This window comes from Plutella xylostella, chromosome 29 (genome assembly GCF_932276165.1).
Source record: "Plutella xylostella chromosome 29, ilPluXylo3.1, whole genome shotgun sequence".
NCBI lineage: Eukaryota > Metazoa > Arthropoda > Insecta > Lepidoptera > Plutellidae > Plutella > Plutella xylostella.
Window position 1 is genome coordinate 7,556,615 of NC_064009.1, and position 14,613 is coordinate 7,571,227.

The window sequence follows — 14,613 nt, forward strand, 5'->3', positions numbered from 1 at the left end:
TTAAACGACTCCGTAACGCGGCTAATAAAAATGTTTTGAAATCGGTATACTACGCTCTGTGTCAGTCAATAATCAGCTACTGCATTGTGGTGTGGGGGGGAACTCACAAAACGACACTAATCAAACTCGAACGCGCACAGAGAGCAGCGCTAAAAGTTCTTCACTCCAAGCCCTATCGTTTCTCTACAAATGAACTTTATCAAGAAAGTAAGGTACTCACAATTAGGCAAATTTACATACTAAAAACTATCTTAAGATTCCATAAAAACTCAGTAGTAACCCGCATAGTACCTATTCGGCCCACGAGGTATGACCGCTGGCACGTACCTGTAATTAAGACAAAGTTTGCAAGTCATTTTTACAATTTCAAAGGGCCCATCTTGTATACTAAAATTAACAAAATACTTAACTTTGTCAACTTAAATTCCTATAAATGTAAAAAAATCTTAACTGAATGGCTACTTCAAATGAACTACGATGACACCGAAGACATTCTATAAGGAATACTAAACAAATAAAACTTAAAATTAAAACAATACTATCAAATACTTACTTACCAAAATTTAAAAAATAAAATAAAAATTACAACTAAAATACTAAAACCTGCTTACCTAAATTCCAAATAAAAATATATATAATTAAATACCAAATTTAACAACTTACCTAAATTTCAAACAAATAAAAAAACAAAAAGTACGACTCAAACACTAATCACCAATCAATACCTATCTAAACTCCAAATACATAACACTTACTGAAATACACTGCTTTCCTATCAGAACATAATTTACCTAACTATCACAGCATAAATTAATCTGCAATCACCACATATACTGTAAACATTTACCCATCACGCACACTCTCACAGCTTGGACATGATCACTTGTAACAAATATACTTCACGACCCTAACCCACAGTCATACGATGTTTGCTTCAATAATGGTCTTTATTGTAATGAGGATACGGAACACATAAAATGTTCCTTATTCATTAGCTGCTTGAACACTTATCATATCGATCGTAATATTCAAGTATTTCACTACCTACCCTAAATTTTTTGTTGTTTAAACTTAATCATAAGTAACTCACTATAAAAATAATTTGTAAAACCTACTAGTTAACTGATTGCTATAAACAAGTTATACTTACTTGTGTTATGTACGTACCTACTTGCTAACTACCTACAGAATATTTTTTTTCTTAAATATTAACTTATTATGTACGTAAATTATAAATTTTAAATAGTTCCTAACTACTTGTTGTCGTCATCTGAGTATACGAAGGATGCCTGGCTACCCATAGCACAGGGTATCCTAGTTTGGGAGCCAGGAACCCATTTCTAAACCAAATAGGCAAATAAATGTTTTCATTTCATTTCATTTCATTTCATTTCAACTGAAACCAGATGAAACCTACAATCAGTGGTCTGTAAACAATGTTCGACTTGGGCTCTAAACCTAGGTTTATCGATAAATGAAGCGTTGGTACTAATAAAAAATGAGTTATTACAATTTGTCCAATGCTACATACCCGTCATACACGCTGTACGAGCGTAAACATCCTCCAAATTCGACAAAATGTGTCCAGCTTGATGTTCCGCTAAACATTGTATAAAAACTCGATAAATAACTTCACTAGCTTGACTACGAATATTTCTCTTCATCTTCCTAATTGCAACCAAGCGTAAATTGTTGCTTTTATCTAGATTATCCTTATAATTAATAAGAAAATTAAAAAAACAGCCAACCGCCTATTGACATAAACAATTGTTATGACTTTTATGTTTCTTTTCTAATGGTGCCAGGCTCCTGAAAATTTTAGTTCCTCAAACATTAATTTCAGGACTTTATAGTTTCACTGTAAATGCCAGTTTCAATAACTCTATCTTCGATAACTGACAGTTACTTTCATAAGTTTGACAGAAAGCTACTTTTGATGTGTTAAAATCGTATGATGTTAGTTATCGATAGATAGAGTTGAAACTGGCAGTAAGTAATGTCAATTAGGTACCTACCTATAAATGACATGACACATTGGTTTCAGGTAATAAAGCCCTCGCCCACGGCGACTTTTTGTAGCGATGTTGTCGCGCGTTTGCATCGATATAGTAGCGATATGTATGTCGTGATACCGAGTTTAACTAGGGTCAACGCTGGCTGTGAAAGAATCAGCGAGTCCGAAAAGCATCAGTCGCTGTATGCCCATGCCCAGTGTGTGTCGGATAAGGTGGAATTTTATCAGTGAACTTCCGGTTAGTAGGGTAGTTGCCTAGTAATTATTTAACCTGATATGTTATTAATATTATGAATAAAAAATACAGTAAAATTGTTTAAGAGCAACGTGCATTCACTTAATAAAATATGAAAGATGTTCCATAGCTTTGAAAACGATTAAATTCATCTAGTTAAGGGCCTCATGTTGCCTGAAAATAAAAATATAGTATATGCCTATACATACTTATATTGCTCCCCCTACTAATTGTGCTCAAACCCAGATTGGATCTCGATTCACATTAAATTTCCTACTGTCGAAGAAAAAACTCGGCAAAACGCCCTCTAGTGAACTTTATAAGAAACTCGATACGAGTCATTATTCTATGAAATAAACCGATAATATTATCGATCGTTACAAGTACATCACTAGTGTAAATATTTTAACGCTTCATTCTACGCATTTTCATTTTTGACTTACGTTGTTGACAGACAATGCAGAATTACAAACATTTAAGCGTGTAACGAAACGATAGTGTTAGTTTGTTGATTTTTGAAAAGGAAACGGTTTCTCTGCATTCTGCATGTTTTGTTTATTTTAATTTAAGTTTTGTTTGTGTGATTCAATTGCCACTTTAATAAAATTACTTAAGTGAGAGCAGTTAAATGAGTGTCGTCATTTTCTAGTGAACCATTAAATGGTAAAGGAATTATTACTTAAGTAAAAGTAAGTACAAATTGTAAACTTTGACGTGATTAAACGTAGTGTTTTATCTTTTGTGAACATAGCAACAACATAAACTATCATATACATCGTCCTCATAATCTATCAAGGTCAACAACATATAAAATTTATCTTTAAATCCGCCAGCCGAAACCCGTCACCATGAAGACAGGAATACCCTCGCCGGCGCGGTCTCACGGCGCCCCGGTGACCCCGCGGCGCTACATCACGCGGCGCACCCGCAGCGTGGGCTCCCCCGGCCGCGCCGGCCCCCGCCCGTCCACGCTCGTGCAGCAGTTCAAAGAGAACAACATAGATGAGTCGGTCCAGTCGCCCCTGAACAAGCGATCCATTCTCAATGATGACACTGATATTGAGCTGCCTAATCGTAAGTTGTACTTATTTACATCATTGACCCATATTTGCTGCATTTATTGCATTTAAGACATGTCAAAAGTTCTCCGTGGCTGCATGGAATGACCGCGATGTGAAACTCTTCTGGATTACTCAATATCTTCAATATTTTGTGTTTAACTACTGTAATCCAGTACCAAACACAACACAGAGGCCTTAATAGTCTACTATGGTACAGATGGGGCTCCTCAAAAACTCTTAGTTTTTGTCATAATTAATCTCCGTACATAGTCAGGGTGTCCACTTTCTGGAAAGTCAGGGATAGTCAGGGAAAAGTCAGGGAAGCTCAAGGTGGTCAGGGAAAGTCAGTGAAATTGATAGGCCACCTGGAAAGTCAGGGAAAAATGACTAGTAAAGCATTTTTTTGTAGTTATTTCCTTTAATAGTTATTATTTTTCTTCTTCTATTTTAAACGTAAAATACATTAGTCATAGAATAAATATCTCTTTAGCCAGATTCCAGACTCAGTTCATAGTTTGTTAAATAGTAAAAAAAACTGGCCAAGTGCGAGTCGGGCTCGCGCACAAAGGGTTCCGTAGCAAATTACAGTTAAATCAACCTATCTCAAAAACTATAAGAGATACTTTGATCAAACCAAAAATCGTTGAAAGAGTTAATTAGCATGCATCACCTCTATTTTTTTTAGAATTTTATACCCCGTAGTTATAAAAATAGAGGGGGGGGGGGACATACTTTTTACGACTTTGAGAGCTGATATCTCAAAAACCGTTCACTTTAAGAAAAATGTTTTTTAGAAAACTTTATATCATTTTAAAAGACCTTTCCATTGATACACCACACGGGTATGTACATCGAAAAAAAAAATTCATTCCTCAGTTACATAAATGGGGGGCCCCACCCCCAATTCTTTTTTTTACTATTTAGTGTCATATTTTTGTAGCGGTTCATACAACACATATTCCCATCAAATTTCATCACTGTAGTACTTATAGTTTCTGAGTAAATCGGCTGTGACAGACGGACAGACGGACATGACGAAACTATAAGGGTTCCGTTTTTGCCATTTTGGCTACGGAACCCTAAATATGTCCCCTTAATTCATTTTCTTTCAAAAGAGTGTGACTCAGCTTGCCATTCTGAAGAACTTTTGTTTTAAGAGTTTTAGGAGTTTGTGATGAAGAATAAGCCCCCATATAACGTGTTGGTGCAGACGCGCTGTATCGGCGCTCGTTTCATCGATAAATTCCCATACTTTGCGCCGGCAGCGGCAGCGGGAGCGCATGCAGACGTGCCTCCACGCGGCACCAAATGTTTTTTTTTAAAGCGTCGCGCCCATTCGATTCGAAATATTTGATTTCGTTTTTGTTTTAATTAAATAAATAAAGTACTGAATTTACAAAGCTAAACACGCTTTATTCAAGTTATTTCGGTTTTGATGGCCCTAAGATACTATACCCCTGGCACTAATACAATTTTTATATACAAAATTTAAATATCTACGTGCTTCCAACCTCGCATTTTCTGAAAAAAAATGAGGAGGCGTACTTTTTAAGCATTCTGTACTAATTCTACCATCAATAAGTGTTCTTTAAATAGTTCTAACTTACGTATTTTGCAATAATAACCAACAGTGGATCCCGCTTGGGTTTCCAAAATTTTAATGACTTTTTTCCAAAGTAAAATGACATTTTGAAAAATATAAATTATTTCTCAAATTTGCAAATACAAAAAAGAATTACACGTTATGGCAAAATAAACGTATTTAAACTTTGTTGTACAAAAAAATCAAGTAGGTACTTATTACTACTTATTTAATTTAAACTTAATTTATCATTGCTTTATATACAGAATTATAGTGGTAGGTGAACATAGCCGAAACCGGTTGACTCAGGGAGTCACTCGAAACAACTTTGAAATTCGCGTTTTTTTTCTAAATAGTAAATAGTGCAATAAAGTATTAAATAAAATAAAATAAAACCTGACCTGAAAGTTTGTATGGAATTGCAAGTTTTTTATTTTATGTTTTTTTTTAAATGACCTGTCTGAGTCACGTTCGTCTCTTTCGGCATGATATACACTTTTTACAGCCCCCTGTATAAATATTTTACGCAGTCGAAGTTTTTTAATAAGTGTGAAGTAAATGAACGGAAAACTTTCAAATCAAGCTTTTGTTTATTTTGATCTCCGGTCAGGGAAAAATTCTGAAATGGTCAGGGAAAGTCAGGGAAAAGTCAGGGAATTTTTTGGAGCATTCTGAGTGGACACCCTGATAGTTTTCAGGTTGAAGATATCAACTCAAAACAAACATTTAATCGAATTTACAAACCAGATGTTTGAAATTTTAGGTCAGAGCTGGTGGAAGAAACTGGATGACAATTCCCGCGATGTGATGGAGGTGCTGCAGACGGACAATGTGGCCACCGCCGCCAATGTCCTGGAGGAGTACATTGATGGGGATGTCCTCAGGTTAGTTTTTATTCTATTTCAAACGTGTTTAATTTATAACTGATTGCAGTACATGAATAACAGAAAAAAATATTACAAAGAAAGAACTATTAGGAAGACTATTTAAATTTGTTGTGTGCAATTAGTACATCCCGTATTATCATCATAATAATGATCTTTAAGGCACTGATGAGCCTCCGGAACTCTTGCTAGGTACACTACTTTGATAGTGCCATATTATCCAGCACACTCTAGTAGTTGCCTTGTATTGACATTGTTTAGGAGACATCAACATTGATACATTTGTGATTTTGTAATAATTCATGCAACATAAACTTTTCTCTTTTGCAGTCAAGAAAAGAAGACATATCTACTTGATCTTCCGGACAGCAGTGGGAGTGAATCAATTGGCAGCATTGTGTTGCCGCAACGCAAGCTCTTCACCCACAAAGAAAACATACCAGAAAAAAAGTTCGGCAAACTTGTAGGAAACCGTGAATCATTAGCTAAACTACAAAAAACCGTAACTGAAGACAAGACTGTGTATGTTGGCCCCAAAAAACTCTTTGAAGAAGCCCCAAGAGTGAAACCTACTTTTCCAGCAGGTTTGTTAAATATTTCAGCAAATAAAACAGGTCCTAATGACCTTCCAGCCAACTTTGGTCCTAAAAAGCTATTTGGACAAGCGGCTCAAAAGAAAAAATCTCCTGTTCAAACTGATTTGTTGAGCGAAAGTGGAGCTAAAAAACAGATGGTTGAGGCAGATGAACCAACAACATCTAGAGCTAAAGATCTATTTGGCCAAGGTCGGGAGAGAACTAAGCCAGCATTCCCCTCCGGCTTGCTTGATATCTCGGCAAATAAAACAGGACCAAACAAGACTAAAGAGTTGACGCAAGCTGAAGTGCAGCGTGAAGTTCGCAGCTTGTTCGGGAACAGGCCAGGGGCAAAGCGCAAGAACATGTTTGCCGATTTTGTTGTTTCCGAAAGTGAAGAAGAAATACCTGACATTCAGCCAAAAGTGTTTGGTTTGAAAGGTAATCCTCTACGGCGTGAAAGCGTTGCATCTCGAGGTGCAAGGGAGGCGTCGCCAACCTCCAGCATTGCTACTGACATAGAAATGGACGACTGGAAAATGCTGCCTTCGTCCACTATGATGGTTGATCAATTAGAAGTCATGTTAGCAGCAACACCTAAAAAGAAAATACGATTGAGTCAATTAGCTACCCATAAGGAAGTAGAGGAAGAGGTGATGCCGAATGAAGCAGCACCAACTAAGAAATCAAGGACAGCTAATATATCACAAACTGCACAAAATACCTCCAATATTCCAGAAAAAGTACATGAAATGACTCCAGATATCGTAAAAGAAAAGGATGTGAACGAACAGCAAAATGACGACCATAACATTGAAAATATAGAAGATATCCAAGAGCTGCAGAAATCTACTTCTAAAAATGTAGAGGCCTCAGCAGTTAAAGCTGCATTAACAAACAAATCGAAAACTGCACAAAATGCATCTAATCTTGAAGACAAACTGCATGAAAACAATCCAGAAACCGAAATAGACCGAGATGAAATTATAAAGCAAAATAACGAGGAAAATAATGACAATTGTGAAGAACTAAGATATGATTCTGATAATGAAGATGATATGGAAGCTGAACATCTAGAAGATAAAGATAAATCAGTGCTTAAAAGTGACCAAGAATATGAAATAGCTGCAGATGCTATTAAAGACGTAGCTAAAACTGATAAAGAAAAAATGGGTGAAGTATGTGTTGATGCCCAAGGAGAAAATGAGTTCTCACTTAACAATGAATCAATACCGAAAAATAATTCAACTGTAAATAACCAATTTACAACTGGAAAAAATGTTTCCATACAAGAAAAATTGGCTCAAGTTATACCAGAAACGGAACAAAACCCAGAAGAAATTGAAAAGCCAAATGTTGTATCTAATAAAGACAAAACAAAAATTGATGAAATTGATCAAGAGTTGGACAAATTTGCTTCGGCAGTTGAAGATGATAACGAACCGGAAAAGTCATTATTGCAAAGTGACCAAGAAGATGAGGACAATGAGATTGCAGAAAAATCTATTGATGACGATGCTGAGAATGATGAAGAACAATTGGACGAAATTAATGAATCTGCAGAGGTCGAAGAAGAGGAAACCAATAAATCCCACGTAGAAAGTGAAGAAGAAAATGTTGAGGAAGACCAAGAATCTGATCAATCTGCAGACATACAGCAAGAAACAAATGAATCTCCAGTTCAAACTGATGAAGAACAAGAGTCTGAAAAGGAGGAGGAAGAGGAAGACTCTATGGAACAAGAAGTGGAAGAAAACGAAGAATCTCACAACGCCTCTGTTGAAGAAAACGAAGAATCACACAACGCTTCTGTTGAACAAATGGAAGACGAACCTGATGACAATGACGACCAAGATGAAGATAACCAAGAAGAAGTAGACCAAGAAGCAGACGAACCTGATAACGAGACACCAATAGAAAGCAACGACGACGCTCCAAACGAAATTGATGGATCACCAAATGTCACCCATGATACCACAGGCAGATTCAGAAAGAAAATGAATGAGACAAAAATGAAAACACCAGAAGCAGTCCGCCAAAACATGACAAACAAAAATGAATCTTTCGAAGCCCGCGGCAGAAATACTAGTGTGCGCAAAACTAAAAGCATGATCAAACCTGTAGAAATCCGTTCTAGTTTAGCCCGAGACAGCGTCGGCAGTGGCAGCGACTTCAGTGCACAAGGATCAGGCTGGGACTCCCACAGAACCACCAGGAAAACAATACGACAAACGTTCGGAAAAGATTTCACGCCTAGAAAGTCTTTGCGGGCACTGGTCATGGAAAAGTCGGCTAAAAGACAAACGTACAACGTCGATCCTTTGCCCAGCGAAAGTATCAACATCCCTCAAGCTAATTCTACTGAAATTAGCGCTGAAGTGAGTGCGGCGGTTCACATGGAAGATGTGGATGTAACTGAGGAATCAGACCATGAAATCTCCCGGACCACCAGACGAAACGCTTTAGAAACTTATTTGCAAAAGGTTAAACAGGATACTCTGGAAAGGAAACAGAAAATGGTAAGGAAAACTTATGTAACTTTGTATTTTTGCTAGAGAACTATCATGTGAGTAATTTATGAGTGCACTAACAATGAATTTATGTATAACTGTTTCAGGAAAGCGCAATAAGAGATTCACTAAAGGCACCACACACAACCGATGTGCTGAACAATTTCAAAATACCAGCTAAACCAACCAGCAGCCGGAGACTCCCATCACAGACAAAAGCCAAACCCAAGCCGAAACCATCAGCTCTTCTGATTGGCTCACTGCCTGAGGAGTTGATAGAAGAACTCAAGTATAAGCCACCCAAGAGGTTCATGAAGAGCAATGCGTCCTGGATTACGAAGCGACTGTACAAATTTTTGGAAACTAAATTAGAACCCAAGTAAGTGACTTGTTACATAGTCATAATTTCCTTGAGGATATTTTGTCCTTCGGTCTTGTTACAATCACGCCTTACTTTTCCCCCTTGTTGTTAGGTATAGTTCAAATATTTTAGTGAGAGACAACTTAAAACTATATTTAAATAATATATGTCAGTGTTTGAACAGAAACTGGCACTAGACGGGAATCGAAACAGAATCTGTCAGACCAGATCATATAACCACCGTCGCTTAATGTCTCATTTTTCAAACAGATACGACTACAAGGCGCGGGTGCGTGCGGAGAAGATCGTGGAGGCGCTGTACAACTTCAGCAAGTACATCAAGCGGCACGAGGTGGCGCCGCGCGAGGCCGTCATCGAACTCAAGCACGAGATGGCCAGGTAGCGTGCCACTTTATTGAATTACATACAATACATAATATGGTCATTTATGTACAGTTTTTTCTTTGGTTGACATAATAATTTTATTCGCACATGTATCTGTGAGGAATAGAGGCTTTAACTCTTCTTCAAAATGTGTTACGATATTTAGGACAACGCATGGTAAGCGATGATGCTATCGTTCTCTTTCGGTATTCCGGTAAAACAAATGCCAAGTAAATAGGAAGTGTTATAAAATAGACAGCCATGTGATTTGTGCAATCAAATTGCCTATTATATTAAGTAACATTATGATTGTGTCTGCCGCAGGTACCACATCGTGAAGACGCATTTCGACTTCTACGATTTCTTCCGCGAGTTCATGCCAAAAGAGGTCAAGATAAAGGTCAGTCGCCGCCATAATTAATATCCCCTATTCTATTCTATGCGAAGGTCTAAGTGCCTGCACCTAGCTCACTCGAATGGAATCTTTATTCAATCCCCTTATCCATCCATCCCCCGTTCCAATTTCTCCATAGTCAATAACCAGGTATTAGTGGTTGACTTTTGGCGCATCTGTCAAGAATTTTATATGGATATGACGTATAATTGATAACCAATCGTTGGTCGGTTAGATAACCGACTATGCAGAAATTGGCACTAAGCTTAGATCAATTTGTTATTTGCAGGTGGTGCCAGACGTCTGTAACAAACTTCCTCTCCCTAAGTACGGAGTGTTCGCCGACATATTACGGGAAACTGTGCATGGATAGTCAGTATCTTTATCAGTGTTTAGTGATTTCTATGAACTAATTACTGCCAGGCTGTGGGTTAGTTTCTAGAAAAAATATACTGTTTCAATGTCCCGCCGAAAAATCATGTAATATTTATACCTAAGTACCTTACCTATTATGTTTTAAAGAACTCATTATTTCAATATTTTATGCACTTGATTATGAGAGGTAATTCCATGTTATTTTGTGATGTAAGTTGTATAATAAATATTTTGTGTAAAAAATTCTACTATTTTATTTAGAAATCAAACGCATACAATTAGATAAGAATTGTCTTTATTTCGATTGCAGGATACAAATGTAAACCTATATTACAATGGAGCACCATACACATAACATATAATGCGTCTAAATACGTACAGTCGGCCAAAACTTTTAAAAATATTATTTTATTATGTAAAACTACCGAAGATGAATCAGCGCTAAAACAAAGTTTGACAGATCATTATCTAACAAAAATGGATTACATCATTTAATTTGGTTCCACTGTAATGGTAGAAATTAATTAAGTCCGACTGTACATAAAAATTGAGGACTATACAACATACACATTTCCACTAAATAATAATAAATGATAAAATATACATCTCAACAATTACAAGTACCTACTCGTGTATAGAAGGATATCGTCACGCAAGCTATTCTAAATAGGTCCTTATGAATATAGGTCAGTACGTAATAATTGATTTAACTAAGCAATATAATGAATTAGAACTTAAAAAATGCACTTCAAGGCAGTGGTTAGGAAGCACATAGCATCGAACTAAGAGTTAGTCAAGGAATAAAAATATGTAGAGTAGTAGGAAACAATCTCATGCGATATTATTAGAATAATACTACTACATAGATATTTATGTTTTTACCGCACAAAGTACGAAGATGAAATGAAAGGATGGGTCACAGACTAATTAGAGATACTAATGGGTTCCTTTATCCAAGTAAGTTTTAATTTTACTGGATTGATGGATCTTATTTCCGTTACATCTGTACCTACTTGTTTCTAACAGCTGTGATTATATAAAATGGACCAAATGATAGGGGGTCACTCAGAGGAACTTTCCGAGCAACTTTGGTTCAAATAATAGGGAATATGCAAGTGGTTCAAATAAAGGTCAAATATTATTTATAATAAACTTTGTTGTTTCATAACTACGACTCCATCATTATTTTTGATTATAATTTATTTTCGAGCAAGTAAATGAAGTTGAAAAGTACAAAAAAACTTCGGTAAATTCTAACTTCCGAGAAACGTCACCCATTTTCTTAGGGCGGATGTGACGTCATAATTCTTTATATATCAATCTCAGAATAATAACTTCTTTGCGTTTGCGTATAGTTAAATAAATGTCAAGTGTAAACAAAGAAATGTTAATGTCACCGAGTATTTGTGATGCTCCTTGTGATCAGATACGATGGATCACATAAAAATTCTTCCAATACGAGTAGATCCTAGCCTCCTATAACCTCTCCACTTCTTGTTTGATATGCTTGTTTGTTTGCAAAGTTTAGGACTTTTTATATTTTTTGTTGGTAGTGTATGGGCTGCCACTAGTTGTTCTATTGTAATGAGGCGTAAACAGCCATTCGCTAGTCAACGAGCCACTCAAATATGCTCCATACAATAAAATTATATGCAACACAATAAAATTAAATTTGTATTGTAAGTATTATGACATGAACATGACACAAGTTGCTCTTTCTACTTTCAGGTTATAATGGCAGTCGTTAGTATATTTCAAAAGTTGTTATTTTTTTCTAAATTAAGTTATGGAAGAATTCTCGTAATCAGAAGAACTGGACACATTAAATTTATTACGCAGTATGAAAGAGTAAACTGTGGCCAGCTGCGGAAAAGGACAGCAAAGACTATTGAAAAGTCGAGAGCCGTGTGCCCAAATATTAGGGAATATGCATATATTTTTATACTCTTATTCGATAGTTTAGATAAGGGGGTTTAGACCTTTGAGATATGCACAATGGTTCCATTCAAGAGAGCCAGGTGCAGGTTCTTACACCCCCACAGATAATATAATAGAATGACCCACTAACCCTAGTCTCTCTTACTGAGAACCAAAGTTACAGTAAGTACTTACATACAATACAAATATTACTTTATATTCATATTGCCATAATAGCGTAATATTGTGTAAAAAGGTTCTCTGGTTTGCGCGCTCCCATTTCAAAAGAGCTACTAGCAGCTATTTACGAGCTCCCATTACAAAACAGTCACTGGTCACACTTTATTACCATTACAAAACAGCCACTGATCACACTTTATACACTTCCTTTTTCGTTTGTTACCATGACAACATTGGTTTGTTGAAAATACAAAAGTACTCTGTGATTACTTGATTAGGTAAAAAATCTATGCCGACTGACGGGACTCATTATTCTGAGCCGTGAAATTAAACGATTATGACGTCACGACAGCCCGCCATCCTGACGGGAATTTCAAAGTGGTCGTGATGGTTGTAATTTTTTAACTTTCTTTAAAATACCTTAAATTACTTATTTTGGCGTTGAATTTTTTTTTACTATAATAAAGTGATGTAAAACTATCCAATAAAAGTATAAAAAAAAATTACGCATATTCCCTATTCAAGAAATTATTTACTCATTCTCCATAAAAACTTTGTTGGTCACGTAACTTTTTAGTATGCAGAGTACAACATTTTTTTGTACGAAAACCCAAAAGTCATAGAACAAAAGTTGTTCGGGACAAACCACTGAGACATCTCCTTTCATTTGATCCATACTTTCAAGGAGACCCTGTATGATTATTACAATAATATTATATTTATACAGAATGACAACAATGAATCTAATAGAGAAGGCTCTATTTAAATACTTGCTTTATTTTAGGGGTTGTGCTAGCTAAATTAAATTCTAAATACTCTGTGTATAATGTTGTGGCTACACTGATGACGATACTATTCATGTGCAAATCAATAAAGTATTAAGTACTTAAACTACGGAATACATAATGTATGACACTTGATCCTATTTTATTTAAAAGCTTTAAAATTACTCGAATATTGGAAACCTAACTTAACTTTACTATAATTATTGTTTTCAGGGATAAATTCTAGAAATACACCAGTCGCACATATTCAACCTTATTGGTCCGTATTTAGTAGGGGGTAAAGATAATTACAAGTAAAGGAAACCAGTCGTAATCCATGATTTGATTTCAATTTCAATACAATCATACTATAGCCACTAAAGAAGGGCATCCATAATTCGGAACCATATAAAATGTCTGAAAAATCGGAATAGTGCTATTGCTATAGATCATAAAGTCAAAAGCTATTCAAAAACGTCCCTAGTTCACTACGTTACCGCGAACTTACATTAGACGACGCAAAAGACATCGTTTAAATACAAAACTGTCTGTTGTCAGACGTAGGTACTTATTTTTATTAATACTATTCTATACAGATAATATACTTACAAAAATGGGGTTAACATGCTTTTGGCACGACTACTTAAGACACAATTTTGAGGGTATTAGGGTTGATAAGATATTTGTGACCATAATTTAATTAGGATGTATAGATTAATATTCTTTATCAGATAAACAAAACAATATGGACAGGACAGGAAGCTGTAGGTATATCGTCTTATATGTATAGATAGATAAAAGGTGAGTATATTACCCGCCTTAGTACTAGTTCATAAATAAATTCATTCCTACACAAACAATAATACTACAAAGTCTAAGTATAAACTAAAGCAAAGATAAAATTGCAGTCGATTACGATGAGTTAAAAGCCACGTAAATCTCAATTAAATTGATTCACAACGCAATTGGAATAATATTACAAAAATTCTCTAAAATAATAATTAAGATAGAATTTAAATAATCCATTTGATTTTTACGTCTAAACGCTCTAAAAATAGAGAATATTTTACAGTAACGCTTAAGTATAAATAATATCCATCTCGCCTCATTTTGCAAAAAAAACTTTAACGTAATCTCATTAGCCAAAAAAATTTATATAAAATGTATGCAGTGCGCTGGAATCTCTTGATAAATAGTCCACATGATAATTTCTTAAGTTTCGTACAAGTAGAGATCATTAAAATATTTGTATAAGAATAAGAACATAACGCCAGTATGTTTAGGGAAAAGTAAACAGGCATTTATAGTACCAAATAACAACGAATGGATCCCATTTCTGGTCAAACGTAATAGATTATTGCACAATACATCAGCAAC

At 35.7% G+C, this 14,613-nt stretch overlaps 1 protein-coding gene across 1 annotated transcript; it reads left to right on the forward strand.

Moving 5' to 3' along the window:
* Nucleotides 1–3,074: 3,074 nt before the first annotated feature.
* Nucleotides 3,075–10,626, forward strand: LOC105393305 (glutamic acid-rich protein). The gene is made up of 7 exons (XM_011565041.3): nucleotides 3,075–3,323; nucleotides 5,656–5,776; nucleotides 6,107–8,870; nucleotides 8,969–9,240; nucleotides 9,493–9,621; nucleotides 9,931–10,006; nucleotides 10,290–10,626. The coding sequence occupies exons 1-7, from the start codon at nucleotides 3,098–3,100 to the stop codon at nucleotides 10,371–10,373; spliced, it is 3,672 nt and encodes a 1,223-aa protein (XP_011563343.3). The 5' UTR covers nucleotides 3,075–3,097; the 3' UTR covers nucleotides 10,374–10,626.
* Nucleotides 10,627–14,613: the final 3,987 nt, after the last annotated feature.

What these genes read in the sequence shown, in the direction of transcription:
- LOC105393305 (XM_011565041.3), top strand. Translation starts at nt 3,098, where the DNA reads ATGAAGACAGGAATACCCTCGCCGGCGCGGTCTCACGGCGCCCCGGTG. An exon ending in CTCAAGCACGAGATGGCCAG is followed by an intron (nt 9,622 to 9,930) that starts GTAGCGTGCCAC and finishes TGTCTGCCGCAG; the next exon opens with GTACCACATCGTGAAGACGC. An exon ending in CAAAAGAGGTCAAGATAAAG is followed by an intron (nt 10,007 to 10,289) that starts GTCAGTCGCCGC and finishes TGTTATTTGCAG; the next exon opens with GTGGTGCCAGACGTCTGTAA.